Here is a 22,514-nt window from a genome sequence, read left to right as displayed (position 1 = left end):
GCCAACCGAGGAAACCGCACGTCTAACCAAAATAGAATTTTTTGGCAGCCACAATGCTCCAGAGTAAACAAGTGGGGGCAACCAAAATATTTCTGTGTTCTGATTGAGGATTTCCAATTTACTCGAGCACTGGACGAGATGGAGGAGAGATAGGACCGGGAAAGCCGGTAAAGAGCTAAAAATAAACCGGTAAAATTCCGAAATTTAATAAGGTTTAATGGCCAGTTACTGGTAACAACCGGTTGAAGATTGAGCTCACAATTGTGTTCGATTTCAGAGATTTCCATATCAAAGTCAGAAACTGTTGCGCATTTGTCGCGTTAATTATGAATGCGTTTTGGAATGTGAATTCGGTTTTTGGCCGGCGACAGGATGCAGTTTTGGGTCAAAGTCCTGCCACTGAACAAACAATGAAAGCCACACGAAGTCCGACTGAAAAGTGAGCCGGAAATTCATATCCGGAAATGTGATGTTTGGGTGTGTGCGGTGGGGCCGGAGAAACGGAAGTGCTCACTTCCCTAATACGCAGTTGCTTCTCGTAGGGATACTCCATAATGGTTAACACAAAAATTTATACAATAATAAACTAGATATATAAAATTATTTTCACGAAGCCCATTCAATTTAGTTCCCCAGTTATATGAAAACATAATTAATTTCAAAATCCCTCCGGGTCAAAAATATTGTAGTTGTAGAGAGGGGAGTGAGAGGAGCCACGAAATTAATAAATGTTTTGGTAATTCGAGCAAGCACTTTTTTTTAATTACATTTGTCACAGTGCCAATACAATTTTAGTTAAAGGATGGAACTAAATTATATAGTCCAACGAATGTGCATAATCCATTAATAAATCCGTGGTAGTGCTTAATGTTTTCCATTACATATTCCCTCATGCTAATGAACACAAACATAAGTGAGTAAAAAACATTATTAAATAAGTGATTTAAAAAAAAAAAAAAAAAAAAAAAAGAAAGGACTTTAGTAGATTTTCCAGACTATATTATTTAACTAAAATTTTAAGTTTAAACTTTAACGGCATAGATTCTCCGCAACAAATTTTTGCTGCATATTTTTGGGCTTGGGCAGACTAAAAAATCTAAAACTCCTCTAAAAATTACCGATTTTGTTGGTTTTTGATCATTAAAACAGTCGGGCATCAAAACATTTTTCAAAAACATTAACGAACTGGTGGTACAACCAGATTTCTGTTTTGGGGGCGGGGGTGTGCGTGGCAAATTTTTGACACCAACTTCATCTTATTTTTACGATTCCCTTGTAGAAGGCATTTTAATTTTTTCAATCGTATGCAACGTGTGAAGAGAGTCTCTTAATGTAAATAAAGTAGATACATTTTTAATCTTCTCAAAGTAGGACATTTTTATTGATTATGGCTGACTATGACAGCAATACAACTTTCATAAAACTGACAATCGACAAAACCTTGCAAAGGTTCCATTCTTGTTTTCTGAGATTTATTTTTTTTACCATTTTTATGCCAAATTGTTTTGAATAAGAGTCTCACAATCCAGCCTATTGTAACTAACAAGAAAGGAAACTAACTTATGGCGGAGCCATAACATCTAAGTCCGAATTCTTCCAAACTTCTTTCTTTAAAGAAACGAAAGTTAGATCATTTCCGATCAGTTATATGGCAGCTATTGCCGGAGTTAGACGTGGTCGTACCGACACAAACCACGCTAAACGCTCGGGTAGACCTGTGGAAGCCGTTACACCGGAAAGTGTGAGTGAAGTGAAAAAAATTATAATGAAAGACACAGATATCATACGGAAGTGTATTTACTATACTTCATAAAAAATTGAACATGAAAAAGGTTTTTTTCCATGTGAGTGCCGCGATTGCTTTCGATGGAACAAGAACAGCAACAGCAGTTTTCATTGTAAGTCTCGGGACTTATTGATTATGTATATGTATTAATCTTTCCATAACCATCTAAAATTTATTTAAAACAAGATTAACACTATAAGCATACGTAAATAATGTAATTGTTTTTGTTTTTCAGTTTTACTACATTCTCCCCAATTTTAGCATTTATGTCAAGTGCGTTTTTATTTGAAAACTATGAAAAAGTCTAACGCATTATTATTAAGAAACAAATTACTGAAAGTACTAACACGAAGGTGCGCAAGCAAATACTTAATTTAATAGCTCTTGGGCTCGGGGTTTAAGAATAGTGCCGAGTGCAACAAAGTGTTCAATAAATTATACCCTTGCCATTGTTTGTGCCACAAAAGAAGTGGCTGCAACGCCAACAGCCATCGATTTGTCTTAGCCGCTGCACACGTCCCACATGTCGTATGTGTAACAAGTGTAGCCCATAAATTGCCAAGGTTGCAGCGGCAAGGGCGGCAGCGATTGCAGTGGCCAAAGACGTGGCGTGCAACGTCTTGAGGCAGCCACAAAATAAATAACATAAAAGCAAAAGTGTTGCCCGGCAAAGTTTCGTGCACTTTTCTCGGATATGTTTGTTGTATTTGATTTATTCGAAAACATGGCAAGTTTGTGATGCCATTTATAAAGTTTCATAAAGCGATTTGTTTGTCTGCGATAAAGCATTTGTTGTTCCCGATTTACAGGTGCCTAGTCGCAGCCAAGTAATTATAAAAACACATATTTACATGATTTCCATATTACTTCGTGGTGGGGCGATATCAATCGTAGAGCTTTCAAGCTGAACTCTTACCAGCAGACCAGCGGGTCTAGAGCACTTACCGCAATTTCATCTGGCATCTGGCATCAATCCGATATTTCCCATCTGCACCCTCCAAACTTTTAGCTGCAAACAGTATTCTCTGTCTATTTGGGTCATTGGAGATGAAAACAAAGTTAGTGAGGGGCAGTTAAATTTAACCGGATGCTACGAATCTATATTTTTGGTTTCATGTTTCTTTAGTGTTATTCCTAAAGGTAAATACATACCTAATTTTGAATCGAAATTGATTTAACAGTTCTGTCCTGTATCCTGGTATGCAGCCCGCGGCAGATGTCCAGTTACAGGTAGCTTCTCATTATATATAATTATATTGTAGTCCTTTTGGCAACCCAAGAAAGCTAATTGATTCCACCGCACTCTCACACTCCCACTCCCTTACAACGCAAATCTGACGCAAGTTTAAAGCTCATAGGGATATTTTTGTAAACGAATTTTCTATCTATTTACAACACGACTGAGCGTAAAATAATGTAATTTCCTACTTCTCCCCGGCCCCGTGGCGAGTTCTTAGACGGCACGAATAGCTTGGCAAATGCATTTTTGGGCTTTGCGAAATTATCGAAAATGCAGAAAGGCCATGAAGACTCGCGACACAGTGCACTATGGGGCCAACGACCACTTTTTGTGGCCTTTAATAATACCAGTAAATCGAAAGAGATTTTTCACTGATTTTTGGCACTTTAAGACTTCATTCATTGAAAGTGGATAAAACATTCTATAACACAGTATAAAAATTAAGGTGAATCTTTTTTTGTTCCTCCTTTCAAAGTTTTGATTTACCTTAAATATTTATCCTTTAAAGGTGTACACCCAATAACAAAAACAAACCGATCAACGCCTTTAATGGACATACCCAAAAACCCTCTAAAAGTCCCACTGATTTGAGTGTTATAAAATATATCAAATTTAAATATATTTAGTTCAAAATTAAAGATATTAAAAAAGCCAATAATTTACTTGCCAAACCATGTGTTATTCTCTGGTAATATCAGTGACATTTAACAGCTTATATCTTAACAGTGGCTTAGTCTGTTTAATTTTTTTTGGTATGAACCATGGGTCCATGGGGGGGCTTAATGTTATCTTAAGGTAATGAGGTCATTAGATCCTTATTTTCAGGACTTTTTAAAAATTACATTTGGCCACGACCACATTCGTTGGACCCATAGTGCAGCGGCAGTAAGTCAGCCAAAATTCTGCCATGTGTTAGCTGCAATTAATGGCGTTTTAAGTCCTGAAATTCGAAACCCTCGCTATCACCGATCGGTTTACTCGCTCTGAAGCGTTAGCCTGTGGCGAATGCGCAGAGGTGAGTGTATGCCTAACCCCATATTGATGCATTAACTTCTGGAATGTGTGAGACCGAAATTGTGACCCGTTGTCCTATACGACAGTCTCGGGAGTTCTAAATAACACTCCCTCCAAATATGTTATTAGCGCTCTCGTTTTTTTTTTAATTTCGTTGGGTTTATAAACAAAATAAACCACAATTTGCATTTATTGGGTACCACACATTTCAAGATTTTTATAAAATATTATAAAGGTTAGTGCTCCAGGCGTACAATCTATAACGACGAAATTCGTACTTCAACTGTCCATTTGATCCGCACTAGCTTACCCCTTAAAACCATGTTTTGTAACTTTTACTGAATACAAATAAGTCAAAATTAAATATTCTGTTTAAAAACATTTTTTCCAACAAGCGAAAAGGTTTTGTCATAATGAAAAGTTCGCAATTTTGTTTCTGCTTCAAATCTCCTGCGAGTTAAACTTTTCCCGCCTATTTTCAAATCTAAATCAAGTGGCGCCAACGGGGCTTTTTGATTTTTCGATTGCACATACATAGTCAAAGCACAAACCTCACAATTCATTAAAATTTTTTCGAACATCGTTGCCAGAGACTCAAACCTATCTGAAAGATTGAAATTGTTTTAAAAAAAACAACACTCAAGGAAACTCGACAAAATTCGGAAATCATTTCGGATTCAAAAATAAATATGACGAAACAGTATAAAATTTAAACAAGGTGTCAGGTTTAGACGACAGGAAAGATTTTAATGCCAAAGGCTTTTTATGTTTATTTAACATGCCGAAAGCCTTAGATTGCGCATGAAGAAACTATAAAATATTGTGTAGCCGATTAACAAGTTTCTGTGTGCCTTTGATTTGAATCAATAGCAATCGAAAGTTATTGTTTTAATTAAATCAATTTTTGTCAAAACACTTTCCAAGGTAGAAAGTAAAGATATTTTGATTCACTATATTTAGAGTGGACATTCGAGTCTCCAGACAAAATATTTTCATAAAATACTGTATATGTTCTTTAAAAACATTATAATTTTTAATACCCGACTATTGACACCTCAATCAGCCCAATAATCCGTTCAAAAGTTATTAAAGAAATTCGATTTTTCTCATTCTTTTTCTAAAATTCTACCAATTTTCTGCATCCACCTGTGTAAGGCTGTGAAGCTTGGCGCTACCCAGCAGACCACCCAGCGAACGTTGGCGAAGAAATCTTTACACGATTTGCTTGCGGATCCGATCTTTACTACTTCTAGTGAATTCGAAATCGGACCCCAAATGATTCAAAAAGTGAACTTGTGCGATACTACGCTCAGTCTTCACTTGGTATTTGCTTGTAAATGTGGAAGCGAACCACAATACATAAAAAACACAGTGCGACAGTGATTTGGAACTTTTGAAGAGACCTAGTAGTCATTGTTCATTAGGTCGAGTATAGAATAAAACCATGTTTGAAATTTTTCATACACCCTCAAATCTTGATTTATTTCGAGAAAACGGTTTTTCGAAAGTGTTTTGCTCTTAAAAATTCCTGAACCCGTAATTTTAGGCCGATTTTCAATTTTTTTACATTTTTCAATAGTTAAATGTTGTAGCTTTTGAAATTGTTGAAATTATAACGCTTTTCCCAACAAACTCCACCTAATCCAGCCCGAATGGAATTATCGAATTCATTATTTCCGACTTTTTCTATCTGATTAACATTTTTGTCTACTCATTCCCTTCTTGTTGAAAGCTCAATATCAGGAGATTCCAAAAAAGCTATAACATCTCTGGGTAGCCATTTTTGATAATTCAATCTTTGGCGTTCCTTTAGATTTATAGTTGAAAGCAGAGGAATCCCATTCTCTATTGAACACGTCAGCGTTAATTATCGGATTTGTACCAGGATTGTACAGGATTTGTTAACACATTTAAAATTTTGACATCGATTTAAGTCAAATGTGCTTCATATTTCCTTATTATTATTTGCTTTTCGCAAGTGTAGGCTTAAGGCTTTTTATTTGCTCGTTCAAGTTGGTTTTTTTATTTTTTATAAGTTCAGTTGTTTCCCTAATAAATTATATTTTAATTCTTACAATTCTCAATATGACAGATTAAGGAGAAGAATTTATTATTAATCTATTAAATTCAAGGGAATTAATGTAGTTACAAACAGTGACTGATCTAATGCAACAGGCTTCTCCGTGTAAAATAGCTGCTTATATATACTTTTTCCTGTTGAGCCTTCAAATCGGTAGTTGACAATTAATTTGCAACGCGTTGCTTGCAAATGAGCAATCTTGTCATTCTGCATTTCAAATATACGGTCAGCAGAATGATTTTATAAATTCTGCAGCGATACTTCAACATTAGATTCAGAATAAGTCATTTTATCTCGTTCTGGTCTGCATTTCATTTTCATTTATGTAACTTCCGAAAAAGGGGGATAAATACCGCATCCATGGAACTTACTTGGTGCTTATTAATATATGTCGTTTTGTTAAATTGTTTTCAATAAAAAAGGCTAAATCATTTTGAGGACTTATTATTGTCATTTCTTTCTACTTAAATTGGTTCGTCATTTTCTCTAGTCAATTCTTTTGCAGTATAGGAGAAAAGTCGCCCGTTTTCAATTTTTTGGTCAATGTAGAAGTTGCATGCAACAACAGAGGCATGGAATCTTTAGTTTTATCGACAAGATCAGATGCCAATTTTCGCTTTAGCCTTGGTCTCTTAATTAATAACATTTTTGTTTATTTATACATATGTAATTAAACACTTTGAAGGTGTTGCGAAAAGCGATTGCTCTTTAGTAACTCGGTTTAATGTTGCTAAGATATATTTAAGATATATGAAGATATATTTATATTTATTATAAGGTTTTAAGATTAACCATATAAAGAATAAATGCTTAGCTTGATGGCGTCGTAGATCGAGCTTTCGAAGTTCTTCTTCTCTTTTTCTAGCAAAAGAGATATTGTACAACGTGTTTTCTGATTCTTGCGTCAACGCCAGGTGGCTTCTTCAATTGGGGCGCCACAGCTCGGCTACGCAACGCGCTACCAAGGAACCATGTTATACTGCACAGGCATTTCTTACTTCACGCAGTTCACGCAAGTAAGTTTTTGCTCTCGCCCCAGGGAGTCCGGAAATGTGTTCTCCGGTAACTGGGTTCTAGCATACGATACAGTGTGAAATAACTAAGATTTTAGTTAATAACACCTTTGTAGCATTACAAAACGTAATGCTATTTTTAGTTTTTCGCAGTGTAGATAATTTATTCTTTATCGATAAAATATTTAAATATTAGAAGTTTTTGTGAAAAACAAAAATTTTTGGTGTTTAAAGTTTATTTTAAAAAGATTTTAAATACATCCATTTTGTGAGCAATAAATTGCTAAATTCCATCACCTGCCTGGCAAATGAAATAGCGCTTGTCGCTGCAGTCGTCATCGTTCATCAGACCATCCCAAATATCGACGCAGTGCTCCTTGTTGTACAGGTTATTCGGTTCGCCTGCTTTCCACTTCAGATATGGTGAGGGGCTGCTGGTTGTCCAGGACACGAACTGCCCTTCTCTATCCAAGTCATTGACGTCAATCCAGTAGCCCTGGTTGCGTATGCGGAGCTCAGCATCCAAGTCGTAAAGTTCCTTCTCTGATTTCAAGGTCGCCAGATGAGCTCCCATTCGTCGGCAAGAGGATAGGGCTGTATACCAAGACTGCTGTTCTTGTTCCTCAATGTAGTAGAATCGCTCGCCGATCTTGGTGAAAGCCTTGGTGATGGATAGGGCATCAACCGAGTGCTCCACCGAAGAAGCGGCAAGAGTTAGGACGATTAATGGCCAAGAAAAAGTCATTGGGGTTCCTAACATTTTGGAAGAAAAAACCGAACTAACTTACTTCGACGCTGATAGGTACTGTAATATTGTAGATTTCAATTGAGGTTTTCTGTGTGTATGTCTCAAAAGTGTCTTATCAACAATATTGTTCAATACTTTATATTAAATATTATATTAGTAAATATTATCATTACAATGTATTTAAACAATAATTTTTAACTTGTAATATATTACATTAATTAATACATTACTTATGATTTTCAAGAATTATAACTTTCTTTTTTAAAAATGAAAGATATTTATTTTTATTAGCAGAAATAAAGAAACTCTTATCTATAAAGTATAACTCAAGATGAAATCTTTTAGTCAATGCGAATTCAAAGTTTAGTAATGAGTGATAACCACAGCCTCATTTTTAATACGAGTTCTATACCCCTATATATATACATAGGTTGACCTCCATTATATATACATTTGTTTTAAGCAAATAAGTAAAGAGAATGCTTTACCTTATTATGTATAATAACAACGGTTTAATTCAAGCTTATCAGCCGAACATCAAATGATGTAATATAGTATTGATTTACCTTACAAAATAAAACAATAAATAACAAAAATGTATCTAAAAAACAAAAATCTATTACCGTAGGGCTCGTCGAATTACTGCCTTCAGGGTGAAGAAAAAGGAAACTAGCAGGAATACCATAAACATCCCTAGAACCGCGAGGTCCCAACCAAATTCATCGCCCTGCATTTGGAAGTCTTTAAGGAACTGATCGGCTGACCTGTAGTAGCAGTATCCCAACGCGGCGTGGCACTCGAGCTCTCCCCGGCCATATCCGTAAATGGCCCTCAGGAGGCCCTCGAATATGTAGCGGAAGAAGGATACATTGCAGATGGGTCGCAGAAACCAGGAGAGCTCGTTCAGGCGGATAAAGAAGCCAGAAAAGAGTAGGAATGGAATGGTGGCACTCGGCACAAGAAATATAGCAAGAGGCATGGGAAAGAGGGACCCCGCGATCACACCAATAAAATGGGCTATAAAAGCAGTCATCACGCAGATGCCCCAGCACATGGCAAAACGTTGCCACTCGGCTGGTTGGCCACTCATGAAGTATCCTATACTGATGAAGAGCGTGGGACAGGCCAGTTGCAGAGGCAAGTCGGCCAAGACCTTGGAAATGTAGTAGGCTCTCAGGGAGTACCAGCCGTTATAATACTCTCTTATAAATACCGCTGAGTCCTGGATACAAAGCAGGATGGAGGGCATAGCGTTGCCGGCGAAGACGAAAAGGATTATAAAAAATATACAGGACACATTAGACACGATTTTTTCGGCATCGGCACCGATCTGCCAGTAGACCACGCCCAAGAGCAGGGCTATCACAACGTGCATTATCAGTCGCATCTGGACGGCCATCTGAAAATAAATCCAAGCTGAGTAAAGAGTTAGTTTTGCTGGTGATGGTTCATACCAAATCCCGGGACATTGAGCGCAAATGGCGGCAGAGAAGCACGCTTAGCTGGTACCAGAAGCCCACCTGCTCCTTGCCGCGCAGGTGACTCAAATTACAGGTGGACGCCTCGCGGTCAACGTTGATGAGTGCTGCTGAGAAAAAAGTAGTGCGGACAGAAGAAAATGCGACAGATAGAGCAAAGAAGGTTGAAGTGCAGTAAAGTAAAAATGTAAAAAGAAACAGAGTGCAATAGTAAGAAGGTCGATAGTACGAGTGTCAAGTTAACAAAACGTTACGGGTGAGAATCCTCTTTCAGAGAAACACTTCTAGCATGAAACTTACTCTCCTCATCCACCTGAAGTTTAACGATGTTGCTTTGGTTGCTGTGCTTCAATTTGTTCTGTCTTATAAGGGAATCGCATCTTTCTATGGAGGTCGAGTGGCTGCAGACCTCCAAAGCTGGAAAAGCAAGATGCATACTACTAAATCAATATTCGTAGACAGTTAAGATAGGAGTCGTACCAAAATCAGCCGGGTTATAGTACTGCGGGCAAATAAAGCCGGACTCAGCAAAGCTACTCAACATTGCGCGCTGCTCTCCGGCATAAATGACCTCTCCGTGGGCCAGGACAAGAACATCGTCGAACAGCTGGAAAAGTCTCGACCCGGGCTGATGGACCACGCAGACCACAATCCTGCCATCGTGGGCTAACCGCTGCAGATGGCAGATCACCTGGTAACTAGCCACGCAGTCCAAGCCGCTTGTGGGTTCGTCAAAAAACATAATAGGCGGATTCGTCACCAACTCAATGCCGATCGATAGGCGCTTGTGTTCGCCACCGGACAAATTTTTCACCAAAGTGTGTCGGCAGGATTGGAGCTGAAGAATTTCTATGATGTCATCTATCTGCAAATTATTAAATTGTTTAAATATTTTAAAAAGAGATTATCTAACTTACAGTTTTCTGTTTCTCGGCAAGAGTTGTGCCCCTAGGCATTTTTAGGTTAACGGAAACGCGTAACGTCTCTTCGGTAGTCAGAAAATTTAGCATTACAAAGTCTTGGGATATGTAGGCTGACATCTTGCGAAAACTCATCATATCCCTGGTTCGTCCGTTCAAAAGGAACTGCCCAGAAACACCTCTGAGCCTATATAAATTGAAAATAAATATTAGTGAATAATGTTTCTCATTTTCAAAAATAAAAAAATAGGTTCAAATGTACTTACTTGAAACCAGCCAATGCATTAAGCAGGGTGGACTTTCCCGCCCCCGAAGGCCCCAAAATGGCCGTCAGTCGACCGGACTTAAAGACGCCGCATGCCTCGTTAAGGATGGGGCTTGAACTCTTGGAAGATCCTTTTAAGCTGTAATTTGCTTGGCTAAAGTGCAACTCCAGGGCCTGCTGCTTTGGGACCAGTCCGTTTGGCTGCCCTGGTAACGCGTTATCAGTCATTGTTTATGATTGTGATACCCGTGCGGGCTGTTGTTTTTATATGATTTTTGTTTATGCGGACGACTCCTCTGAAAGACGTCGATCGGTCAGCAAACCAGCTCGCTCAACTGCCGACTGCCAAACTCCTCTCAGGCGGCTAACAAGTTTATTGGGCCGACGGAGAGTACATAACTGCTGCTTTCGCGATTTTGCGAAAATTTGGAGTCGAAGCCGTCGCCCGATTAAGGGGGGTTCGTGGGTGGATAATCTAATCAACTTTCGGACCAAGGTCAAGAGTTCCCGACAACGAACTTGTTGCAAGGCAACTTGCATGGGATCGAATGCACCTGAAGCTCCAGTAGCCAAACCAATCGCGTCTTGTCCAAGGTCAGGTGCACTAAACTAAAACGGGTTACCCTGATGGAAAAAGCAAAAACGGTTGGGATGAATATAACAATTAAAATGGATGAGCTAATCTTTTGATTATACTAGTTTCAAGGCTAATAAAACAATAGTGGAATTATATTTTTCGGTCTGAGTGACTATAAATTTTACTGACGGCTGAACAAAATTGTTATCTATTCAGTTCAATAATTTAAAATAAACAAGTAGCATAACTTCTTTTTATAATGTTAACAATAACACAACTTTCCAAACATTTCACTCTTTTAAAAATCGCCTAAAAGTGAGCCACTGTTTTTCATAGCATCGTAGAGAGTGAAATTAATAATTGACGTATGTTTGTATGTGCTTATATTCGGTAATTGATACACAGCCCCGAACAGCAAGAAACAATGACCGCTGATAGCTCTTACACAAAAGTCTTTATGGAAAGTAGCGTATCTACAGCTAACTGCGTTATACGATTGAAGTTGGGCGTTAGACTGGAATTCACAAAACGAGATTTGGCGCAGCTGCTGCTTATCAGCAATTTTCATTTAGAAGGAAAATGTGCACTTGCAGCTGTCAATGAACGTCTTTCAGATTGTTTATATTTTTACATATAATGTGCATATGAAGCACTTTGAAAACGGGTTTCAATAAGTAACTTTTAAACAATGATTTTAATGAGTGCCAGGTACCCGTAATGCAACAATTCATTTGGTGCATTTTTAAATGATTACTGATTTTGGCACGCGTTTATCGATTTTGTAACACAAAAAGTTCATTGAAATTCAGATCGCGATCGCGAATCGGCGGATGGGACGACGAGACAAGATCCACCCATCTTAATGAGAACACTTTCTTTAAATCTGAGTACGGATACCGGGTAAGGTTTGAAGTACGGTCGGTTAAATAGGAAATAACGGGTTCCTGTCCTCCAACTTACAAGACACCGACGGCCACTCTCTAGAATCTAGAGTCTAGATCAGTAACGCATTCACGAGCCTAGTATAGCCGATAATAATAACGTGAACTGGGACCAAACACTAATAATTTCAACTGTCGGTCACTGGTATTAATTGTAATTCAACTGAAACCAAATCAACCAACATGTCTGAGTTGCATTCGAGTATGATCCTCATGAATGAGGATCGTCAAAATTGCAGCATACTTTTAAGCAGCATCTTATTAATGTTATTAATTATTTTATTTTATTTAATTTCCAATAGTTTTAAGCAAGGGTTCCCTATGTTAGCCCAACCGTAATGAATTTTTACTATTTAATATCAAAACCAAATAAAAAAGCATTTTCAGTTTCATGGAAAAATAGTTTAATAATCTTTTCAAGGTCATCTCGCATCCAAGGCCTGAAATCAGACCTGTGATACAACTACTCAATAAATCATTTATTAATACAATACAAAAATACATTTGTTTATGTGCTACTCTAGTAAAAAATGTCCTATTTACAGTTATCGATCTCTATAACCGCTAAGTGTGTATATTTGCATGTATGTGTGTGTGTGTTTGGGTGTCTGGTGGGGGATTCTATTATCCTTTGTTTCAGTTATATATCACGATTTTCTTACGCTCTAAAGGCTCCTATAATCTTTGGCACAAAATTTCCCCTCCGATAAATGCTTAAATAAGAAACCATCGATATAAAACAATCTTCAAACAGTCAGCGGAATGTTGCCTGGCAGAATCCTGGTTCGCGTTTCATCTGAACAGTCTGAGACGGAAGGACATTATGTAGAAGGCAAGAATGCGTAGCAAGATGAAAATGCAGAACAGAAACACAAATGCCATTACGTAACTTCCATTTTCCATGTCCAGATATTTGAGAATGAACTTCGGCCTCGTGAGATGGCAGTACATATCATCGCAGTCCAAACGTTCGCGGTCATAGCCGAAAATCGCCATCATGGATCCCTCCAGACTGTATTTAAGAAACGAAATGTCGAACATCCAGCGCATGTAAACCGGAGCATCCTTTTCCATGAGAAAGAATCCACTAAACTGCAGGAAGGGACAGATGAAGAAGGGGCCCAGAATGGAGCCCAGTTTCAAACTAAGAGCGGCTCCCACTGCCAAACCGATGCTCTGTGAAACCAATGCCGTTATGAACACGATGAGGAAGAACAAGCTGAAGCGCCAAAGTTCTAGGGGCTGCTGGGTCATCAGATATGTGGGCACTATGAACAGGGCGCTGCAAATAATCTGGATCGGCAAGTCCGCCAAAGTGATGGCCACGTAGTAAGCCCTCAGAGAGTACCAGCGATTGAAGTGTTCCCGCGAAACGATCGGAAATTCCAATGGAACTATAGAAAAGGAATTCAATCAAATATCATAGATGTTACTCATGAATCAGCTTGTCTTACACTTTACGAGGATCCCCGAAAAGGCACAGTACATTATGAACATGATCGTGTAGAAGATGTACCGAAAAATGTTCAGTGTCTGGGCGCCATCATTTCCTATTCCAAAGTAGAGAGTTCCAATCAATAGGCCGGTAATGAGGTGAATGGCGAACCGCATTGTGGTCAGCGAACTGTCCCGCCAAATCAGCAGAAAGGTCCTTAACAGCAGGATACCCAACTGGCGATAAAAGGGCGTAGCGTATATGTTCTCCCGCTTACACAGATTAGATGGATCCAAGTCCAGAGCTGGCCTGGGCTTCTTTTTTTTTGGCTTGCAGCAGGATTGTCCACCCACATCGCCGCTTCCGATACCCCCCGCCTGACTGTCCCACAACCGAGAGGATAGCTCATTGATGGGCGTCAAGGGCTTGAATCCCCCGGATTGTAGAAAATGTGCAGGTATCGAGGTGGTCATTACGGGTGCAGTTACGGGTGTAATTAGGCCAGCAGCCATGAGTTGATCTTCAAGTAAAAGAAATGGTTCGATCACTCTGCAAACTTGTTTAAATAATAACTGAGCCTACCTATTTTTTTCATAGCTGCCAATTGTGCTACTCGGGCAGTCTTGTTCTGTCTGTAATCCTCATTGCGACCGTTGTCCATTAAAGCCACTAGTTTCTCCAACTGGTTCTCTTCGGGTGTATCATAATCATGGGTGGCTATCTCCATTACTACAAAAAACCAATCTTGTTATTAACCATTCATTCAAAACTAGGTTGGGGGCTCACAGTAATCCGCTGGATTGTAAGACTCAGGGCAGTGCATATTAAGGGCGGCCAGGAAGGGCAGCAGATTTTGAGAGCCACCCGCGTAAATGCATCGACCTTCTCCTATGGCGTACATGTGGTCGAACATGGCAAAGGTCAAGGCACTCGGCTGGTGAATTGTGCAAATAACTGTGCGGCCCTCTTCGGCGAGCTTCTTGAGAAGATTTATCAACTGGTTGGAAGTTGAACTGTCCAAGCCCCTGCGTTAAAGATATCAACAGTTCAATAAATTCAAGATTATACAAACGAAACCTTACGAAAGACAACTTACGTTGTGGGTTCATCCAAGATAAGCACAGGAGGATTGTTAACCAGTTCCAGGGCAATAGCCAAGCGCTTCTTCTGTCCCCCGCTGAGCTGCCCAGTCATAGTGTGCCGGTTCTCGTACATCCCGATGGCCTCCAGGATGCTTGTCACCCGTTCTCGCTTCTCGGGCAAAGTCATGTAAGTGCCTATCTTTAAATTCGCGGCAAAATGCATAGCCTCCTTAACGGTTAGTAAGGCCTGCAGGCTCGTATCCTGACGGATGAAGGCAACATTGGGCTTGAAGGCCTTTAAATCCCGGCGGTTTCCGTTGACGTGAAAGTCGCCGGTGTAGCCATAGGTCCTAAAAAAGATGTCGGATCAGTCTGGAAGAAAATAAGATTAGGCCTAAAGGTACTCACGTATATCCTGAAAGAATATTTAGCAGGGTGCTTTTTCCAGCACCCGAGGGTCCAACGATAGCGCTTAACTCTCCCGACTTGAAATAGCCAGTAAGGCCCTTGAGCACTTCTTTTGTTTCTATAAAACAGTAAAAATATTATTGAAAATATGAAAATTTGTTGCTTAAAGTACTCTTTTAGGTACTTTGATGAAGGAATTTAAAGACTTAAGACTAAAAATTTATACAAGATATTTAGGGGTGCCACAAAGAAATTAAGCATTATTTTCGAGTAAAATACCCGGTAACCCTTAAACCCTTAGGATCCTTAAAACATTAATACCGTAGACCTAATTAGTAAAATGAAAATTTTTATAAGTCATGCAAGATTGCAAGAAAATGCTATATTTTGCACAGCTCGACACAGCAATCCAGTTTAAAGCTGATTTTGATGTATAGTAATTATGATGATTTTTTTAGTGTATAGTGATTTTTGTGTCCCAATTCGAAGTTCAAGTTTTAAAAGCACTGTATTCGTCGAAGTTTGAAATTATTTTGAACAGATTTTTATACCCCTGCAGGTAAAAATCAAAAGTTCCTAAGTTTAACTGCGTTCAACGCAGTGAAGGACACATCTCCGATTATATAAAGTATATATATTCTTGATCAGGATTATTATATTATTATTTTTATAAGTCATGCAAGATTGCAAGAAAATGCTAGATTTTGCACAGCTCGACACAGCAATCCAGTTTAAAGCTGATTTTGATGTATAGTAATTATGATGATTTTTTTAGTGTATAGTGATTTTTGTGTCCCAATTCGAAGTTCAAGTTTTAAAAGCACTGTATTCGTCGAAGTTTGAAATTATTTTGAACAGATTTTTATACCCCTGCAGGTAAAAATCAAAAGTTCCTAAGTTTAACTGCGTTCAACGCAGTGAAGGACACATCTCCGATTATATAAAGTATATATATTCTTGATCAGGATAACTTCCTAAGTTGATATAAGTATGTCCGTCTGTCTGTTTCTACGCAAACTAGTCTCTCAGTTTTAAAGCTATCGACTTGAAACTTTGCGCACACCTTTCCTTTTCACGCAGATATTCTCTAGCTGCGACTATATCCTATAGCTGCCATATAACTGATTTTGAGAATAAAAAGTTTCAGATTTCGTACAGATTCAATTTTTGGTCAGTTAATCCGACCTACCAAATTTCAAACCGATCGGCCGACTATATCTTATGCCATATAACTAAACAATCGGAAATGGTATTTGTAAAAAATGGTATTTGGTAAAAACAGCAACTTTTGTATTTTTCAAGATAGAAGCTTGAGTCTTTTTTTTAAGATTCTGTGTTGTAATAAATTGGTCATATTATGATTTTCTCATAATGATCGGCCCACTACATCTTTTCATTCTTGTTTTTCTAGAAATCTGTGAAATGCGAAAATTGTTCAGTGGTTTTGACTTGTTACCAAATCACTAGAGCTTCCCTGACATCTCTGATTTATTTGAAAACGAAATTATCATAGGGATCGACTTATTTGTTTATATATCGACATATACATTTAACTTCAAGGGTATATAAGCTACTGATTCGACCGTAGTGAGTTTTCTCTTACGATCGTAGGGGGTTTTAAATAAATCTGATAGAAATAACAAGATAGCAATAAAAATAAAAAGATTTCCTATTAGGAATAAAATATTAAATAACATCCAAGATATCTTTCCAAAAAAAATCTGTGACTGCATGGAAGGAAAAGCCTTTTTGTATAGTTTCCGTCGACGGATTTTCAAGAGGTCACATTAGTTTTATTGACTCCGTGCCAGAGCTGATTAGTGACTTTGTTGATAAAGTTCGTTATTCAATTAAATGCCCGTGCGTTTTTCATACGAAATTCGACTAAACCCTATACTATTTAGCTGAATATTAGGAAGTGTAAATCATTCCTAAAACTGACGCCATTCAAATTCGGAGATTAGTTTATTGATAACGGGTAAACGATTAAAATAAACGCACACTATTGCGAGATGTTTATAAAGGCTTAACAATTTTAAATTTTAGATCAGTTTTTATGTCCGATTCATGAGAACATTAGTTATAAAAACTAAATATTTTCATAATTCCCATGCAAAGAAGATAGCTGGGCAAAAATACAATATGTCCTATATTCTTGGAACCACAAAGATAGGCTGTTTGAGTTCCCAGCGATTAGGGTTTCCAGTTCTTCTTGTTTCAATGTTCAGTTTCCGATAATGTCGTAAAGAGACTTTGGCTCACTGTATGTCGGTGAGGATCGGCTTCAAAAACTATCCATACATTGTAGACGCGCATGCCAAGTATAAAATGGCCATTTAATCTGCCGATTAGCCGTGGCTACCGGCCAATTTAGATTTCAGGGGTCTGTTCGCCCACTTATCAATCAGTCCATTGTTAAATCTTATCGCAACGTGCTTGTATGACTAAAATGTCATTAAAAAGGCGTCAAGGCAGCCATTTAAGTTCCTTGGCCAGATGTTGGAGTAAAGCCAAACGGAGCAACAGGTGTTCCCTGAGCCATTTTATTGCACTCCCATTACTGCGTTGGAGTTGGCCCCTTATCAGTGCTTTTAGCCTTGTACTTGGAGCTGCAATTTCTTCAGCGGGGGGACTATGAGCAAACAACCAGACTATTGAATGAGTATTGAAAGTGAACAGACACCTGCATTGGAAGGCTTATGTTCACCAACACTTCAAGTTCAATACCAATTTGAAGGTCAATTAATCATAGACAATTTTATTGCATACAGAAGGCACCACTCATTGGATCATTCGATATCTGATAACTTTGTCAATCCTCTGCCTGCCTGGCGGACATTCAATCCGGAAGTTCTAGTTGATTTTATCCAAAGCCAACAATTAATGATAGAGCATGCCAGCCACTTAATAGTACGAGTGTAAACAGGAAGCTTTCGCTTTCATATCCCTGACTCATCTCGAAAGCCGGGCTCAAAGTCGGTCTCTTTGTACATATATTTTCTGGTTGGGGGTCTTAAGGAAAAGGGGGGAGAGAGTTCACTTAACCTTACGACAACGAAAACACGCAATGACCAGGGGAAAATCAAATGAAACAAAGAACTGACATGTCACTTAATGGAGCTCAAGTGACATCAATTAAATCGTTTGCGCCTTTCTTCCACAACAAAAGGCTCTGCTTCATTATAACATCGCGTTTAATGTCTGTCTTAATATCTATTCAGAATATCTCATTATGTTTACGTCCTCGATGACCTAATAATATTGTAACAGCGCCAGCATGTACAATGCTATCATATTTGAGCAAAATTTTTGTAATAAGTAAACAACACGTTATATGAAAATCGATTGGATTCCCCGGTTCAAATTTCTATTAATTTAACAAGAAACAAAAAAATTCATGTTATTATCTTTGCCTATTGCGGTTGCGCGATAATGGTAGCTACAGATATGGAATATGGAACCCGAGTAACTGAAGCTAGGTTGAGCTATGCTTTGTTGACAATATTAGGGACCTTGGTTCGAGTTTTTCGTCAGTTTCGAGTTTCCGCAATTCAACAAACACATATGATTTTCTTGGCATGTCGTGACTGGAACACTGGAATTACCCCACAGGGTTCGTCTGTATCGGGTCTGCGATCGGCGTTTGGCACGTGCCATAATTCTAATCAGGATCATAATCAGATACTCAAATGACTCATGCTATGAATCAGCTTGAAAGCGTTACCTGCCACTCTCGCTTATTGCCAATATCCAATTGGTAATGCCCATCTATCAGAAGTGCTGCACTATGAGTCATTACACTCTGTTTCAAACTACCAAAGCACTTAATTATAATTCCTCGGCCCACCACAAGCGGGCACATTCAAAAAACTATCCAGTATCTGAGATTGTTTATTTATGCACGTAGAAAGCCGTATTATCATCTGTTGTAACTAGTAAGCAAACATAAAAGCAGGGACAGCCGACAATATGCAAATAGGTTGGCGTGCTATATTTAGATAACAACAAGTGACCCCTATTTTCTGGCTGTTTCGTGTAACTGTGTGTACTTCTTTCCCATATGCGTGTACATGTGCCCTGTTTGATTGAGTTTAAAAGGCTCTTTGACCCTGTGATTCGCTCAATCAGCTCGTCAATATTACAAATTGAAAAAGTGTCCGATGCTTGCATATATCTCGGTATTTTCTTTGTTTGTTTGCCGGACTTTAGCCAATATTTAAATCAGAAACTCGAGCGGTATCAGGGATCTGATAAGGTACTTATGTATGTATGAAGAGGCAACTAAAAAATATAAATGCCAATGCGGCATGCGGGAAAAGCCACTCTAGTTCTAAATGTCATTATCTGGAGATTGATGAACCGAGACTATACTAGATTTTGATTCATTCACTGACAATGATTCAGATAATTATAGCCCCATTTCAGTTTCGTTTTTTATTCATTAAAAACTCATTTTTATTTTACTTAGTGGAGTCGCTTGAAGCTGGCCGCCTTTAATTGAGTTGACTGGACACTGCCGTGTTCATACAAGTGTGTACTTAAACCGCCACCCTTAATTATAATTGTCGCCAATGCGTGACTGGGACGAAATGGGCAACGACATGACCCTGAGGGAGACACTTTGCCTCCAGTATTAACTTTTTTTTGTTTTAACAGGACAACGAGGCTGGTAAATAATTGGGTCTTTGTACATAAGGTGTTGAAATAAACTCACGTATTTTTTCATACAAAAATTCAAAACTCAAATAGATTCAACTAACAGACCTTACATCTAAATCGTTTACTGTTTTTATAATAAATTGAATATTAAAATAGTGTATTATATGGTAAACACTTCAAACTTATGTATTACAAGTAAATATAATATAAAACTTCAGTAAGAACCTTTAAGCAGTTCCAATCTCTAGCTCACCTCTCTTAAAAACTCCAAACTTGGTGGTGTAGCGTATGTTTTCGAATCCTATGTTGATTTTCTTGATGGTTTTGTACTGTTCGTGCGGGAAGATCGACCCACCACTGGTGGTGCTGTGGGAACTTTGCTGGCTTTTATGGCTACCTTGACTAGCCTGGCTGTTTTGGCTGGCTCTAGCAGGTGAGGTGGTAGCCGTAACAGAGGCTGGTGTAGCGCCCAGGGGAGTTTCGTAAATGGAGGAGCTGGCCGAGAGGACCGTGTTTTCGGTTTCCGCCAAGGGCGCTGTGTTGTATTGGGCTCTGCTGGCTCCGATGTTCAAGGTTAAGTGGGGGGGTCGCTTGGAGGAGAGTTTTCTTCCCGGAACTGGCGTCGTTGGGCGGGGCAATCCCGAGGCGGATCCCCTGGATGGAAGATTGGTTTCCGAGCTGGACTTGAGGGTGCTCAGCCGGATTACATCACTGTTACTTGTCAAGTTTGGCGACACGGCACTAGCCAAACTCCAACTCGACATGGTTGTTTGCGTGGGCTTGTTTTATTGTTTTTTTTTATCACTTTATTTTCTAGCACTTTTGATCTTTCGGGCTTGGGTCGGCTTCAAGCAGATTCGATTTCACTCCTTTAGGTTGTGTAGTGTATCATTTCAGTCCCATTCAATTAGCTTTTCCGCCCGTTCGTCTTAGGCCTGTTTTTGTTTAATTTTTAAGGCGCGTCAACAATTAGAATAAATTATATTTTCTTCGCGTTTGTGTGTCTGCGTGATAGCCGCTCATTTGAATTTGAATTTCGCTCTTTGCGGAGTGCCTGTGAGTGTCTGGTAGGTCATTCGCTTTTGGTTAGAGGGGCAGGGGACTTTAGGGGCGGGGCCCTACCGGCAACCCATTTAATAAAAAGCCGAACGGGGTTGCCTGTTGCTAATCGGACCATGCCACCAAAAACGAGAATAGCACACCAACACATGGTCGCCCATGTAAGACGCGGCTGTGCGAGAGACATAAACAATGTTTTGTTGTTATTTATTTATTTTTTTTTTTTTGTGGCCCCCTCTGAGAGCGAAATGAAACTGAAACTGAGAAGAGGGCAGACTGAGATGCACAGACATAATCTGCTGCTCTCCACCACACAAATGCTTGATGGGGCTGTGAGGGGAGAGCAGTCAAGTGCCCTACATTGAATATGAAAAGTATACTGGCTGGTTGGGTGTTTACTATGAGGACTTAACAAAAAGAAAAAAAAACTTTTTAACATTTTTTTTTATTTCCAAGGTAGATACCTTTTTATCACCCACTAAAAGAAATTATATCAATCTTTCCGTCTTTTATCAAAACTAATATGCCCTGCCAATTGCTTTTGAGTATCGCGTGCCAAATGCACTCAAAGCGTCTTTCCTCTGATGCAAATTCATGAGTATTTGTATACATCCCGCCATACGTTCCTCTCTTCTTTGTTTTGAAAACTTGAGACGCATTTTTAATCGTTCATAGTTCTGATTTTTGTAATGTCTCTTTGTGAGCTTTAATTCGTAGGCTAGCAGGTGTACACTGCTGCCGAGCAGCTGATATTTCTTTGTGAGTGTAAGTGTTGGCCTAGCCGTCTACTTATTGGCTCCTCTGCCATTCCACCAAGTTCGCGATTTTGTACTAGTCTCGCCTACTAAGTGTTTAGTAGGTAGTTCTCACTGAAAAGTATATCAAATTCTATGGCTTTTGCTGTTTTATTGCTATTATTGTTGTGCTGCGGCTTATCACCGCAGTTGAAAGGTAAAATGGGGGAGCAGGGGGACAACCAGGCCATGTAAACCACAAAATATTCTGTTCGAACGCACGAAAATTTGAAAAGTAACTGATTATCGCGGTGTCAAAGAGCCGTCTGATAAGAGGTGCATCACCCACACACACACAACACTCACACACACCCACACTCGTAATTAACTGTTGAGCATTACCGCGCGTAATTATATACATATATGCGTAAACGTATGTATATATATCTGGTTAATAATCGCCCGGGACCGAGAACTGAAGAGCCGCACGATCTGCCGCCTGGCATGGCACGAACCGAAATGAATTCGAAAAATATGAACCAAGCTGATTAGTCCGCCGTTCGGGAGAGACCCATCAGCTGTCTGTTATCACCCCCCCATGCAACGCCCCTGGCCGAGGCGGTTTGTTTATAATGCTTGTGACTTCTCTTGCCGGCAAAAGCGGGGGTGACTATTTCTCGCTGCTCTTTTTTATTTTTCTTAATCCGAGGGGTTGCAGTGTTCTTGGTCCAGACTTCTGTACCTTTGTCCCAGGTCAATGCGAAATTTAAAACAAAACAAAGCTAAACAGAAACAAGTCAAACCAGTTTTGTCCACAGGCTTCTTCTCAGGGTACCTTTTCTAAGCCGAAAAAAGGAGTTAATTATGTTAGTTTTAAAAATAAACATTCAAATTAAAAATATTTAATTTCAGGTCTTTTGATCTAATGTAAATTGAATTATAATATAATTTTACCAAAATGTTTAAGAACAAATAAAATACAAGTTTTTTTCACCATCTGGCAACGCAAAGCTTTGAACATAAGCGTTGCCAACATCATTTTTCAAGGATTTTTCAGGGATTTTTACTTTATTCC

General features: G+C 38.9%; 3 protein-coding genes across 6 annotated transcripts; all 3 read right to left on the bottom strand.

The window, feature by feature from the left end:
- Positions 1-7,351: 7,351 nt before the first annotated feature.
- LOC108127360 (C-type lectin 37Db-like) lies at positions 7,352-7,933 on the bottom strand. The gene has a single exon (XM_017244402.3). The coding sequence runs from the start codon at positions 7,891-7,893 to the stop codon at positions 7,417-7,419; it is 477 nt and encodes a 158-aa protein (XP_017099891.2). The 5' UTR covers positions 7,894-7,933; the 3' UTR covers positions 7,352-7,416.
- A 548-nt stretch (positions 7,934-8,481) lies between these two features.
- Positions 8,482-12,190, bottom strand: LOC108127358 (ATP-binding cassette subfamily G member 4). Of its 2 annotated transcripts, none has more exons than XM_017244400.3 (7): positions 12,082-12,190; positions 10,546-11,168; positions 10,277-10,466; positions 9,840-10,224; positions 9,660-9,776; positions 9,336-9,469; positions 8,482-9,280 (listed from the first exon to the last, which is right to left on the bottom strand). In XM_017244400.3, the coding sequence occupies exons 2-7, from the start codon at positions 10,770-10,772 to the stop codon at positions 8,501-8,503; spliced, it is 1,833 nt and encodes a 610-aa protein (XP_017099889.2). In that variant the 5' UTR covers positions 10,773-11,168; positions 12,082-12,190; the 3' UTR covers positions 8,482-8,500. The 2 variants fall into 2 exon arrangements, with proteins under 2 accessions (XP_017099889.2, XP_017099890.2); XM_017244401.3 differs by having other exon boundaries at positions 9,336-9,466.
- A 252-nt stretch (positions 12,191-12,442) lies between these two features.
- On the bottom strand, positions 12,443-21,970 carry LOC108127383 (ATP-binding cassette subfamily G member 4). 3 transcript variants are annotated; one of them, XM_070277348.1, is made up of 8 exons: positions 21,812-21,970; positions 19,900-20,581; positions 14,988-15,105; positions 14,594-14,929; positions 14,284-14,522; positions 14,080-14,226; positions 13,517-14,017; positions 12,443-13,456 (listed from the first exon to the last, which is right to left on the bottom strand). In XM_070277348.1, exons 2-8 carry the CDS (start codon positions 20,408-20,410, stop codon positions 12,855-12,857), a joined length of 2,454 nt encoding a protein of 817 aa, XP_070133449.1. In that variant the 5' UTR covers positions 20,411-20,581; positions 21,812-21,970; the 3' UTR covers positions 12,443-12,854. The 3 variants fall into 3 exon arrangements, with proteins under 3 accessions (XP_070133449.1, XP_070133450.1, XP_017099925.3); XM_070277349.1 differs by having other exon boundaries at positions 21,816-21,970; XM_017244436.3 differs by having other exon boundaries at positions 21,842-21,970.
- Between the last annotated feature and the right edge of the window lie 544 nt (positions 21,971-22,514).

Source organism: Drosophila bipectinata, chromosome 2L (genome assembly GCF_030179905.1).
Source record: "Drosophila bipectinata strain 14024-0381.07 chromosome 2L, DbipHiC1v2, whole genome shotgun sequence".
Taxonomy (NCBI): Eukaryota; Metazoa; Arthropoda; class Insecta; order Diptera; family Drosophilidae; genus Drosophila; species Drosophila bipectinata.
The sequence above is the reverse complement of the archived record's forward strand: the minus strand, read 5'-3'. Positions and strand labels throughout refer to the sequence as shown.

Excerpts from the sequence above, each read along its gene's own strand:
- LOC108127360 (XM_017244402.3), bottom strand. The coding sequence starts at position 7,893 with ATGTTAGGAACCCCAATGACTTTTTCTTGGCCATTAATCGTCCTAACT.
- LOC108127358 (XM_017244400.3), bottom strand. The coding sequence starts at position 10,772 with ATGACTGATAACGCGTTACCAGGGCAGCCAAACGGACTGGTCCCAAAG. Across the intron at positions 10,225-10,276 it reads TTGCCGAGAAACAGAAAACT|ATAGATGACATCATAGAAAT; the intron begins GTAAGTTAGATA and ends AATAATTTGCAG. Across the intron at positions 9,470-9,659 it reads ACTTCAGGTGGATGAGGAGA|CAGCACTCATCAACGTTGAC; the intron begins GTAAGTTTCATG and ends CTTTTTTCTCAG.
- LOC108127383 (XM_070277348.1), bottom strand. The coding sequence starts at position 20,410 with ATGTCGAGTTGGAGTTTGGCTAGTGCCGTGTCGCCAAACTTGACAAGT. Across the intron at positions 14,930-14,987 it reads AATATTCTTTCAGGATATAC|GACCTATGGCTACACCGGCG; the intron begins GTGAGTACCTTT and ends CATCTTTTTTAG. Across the intron at positions 14,227-14,283 it reads TTACAATCCAGCGGATTACT|TAATGGAGATAGCCACCCAT; the intron begins GTGAGCCCCCAA and ends GGTTTTTTGTAG.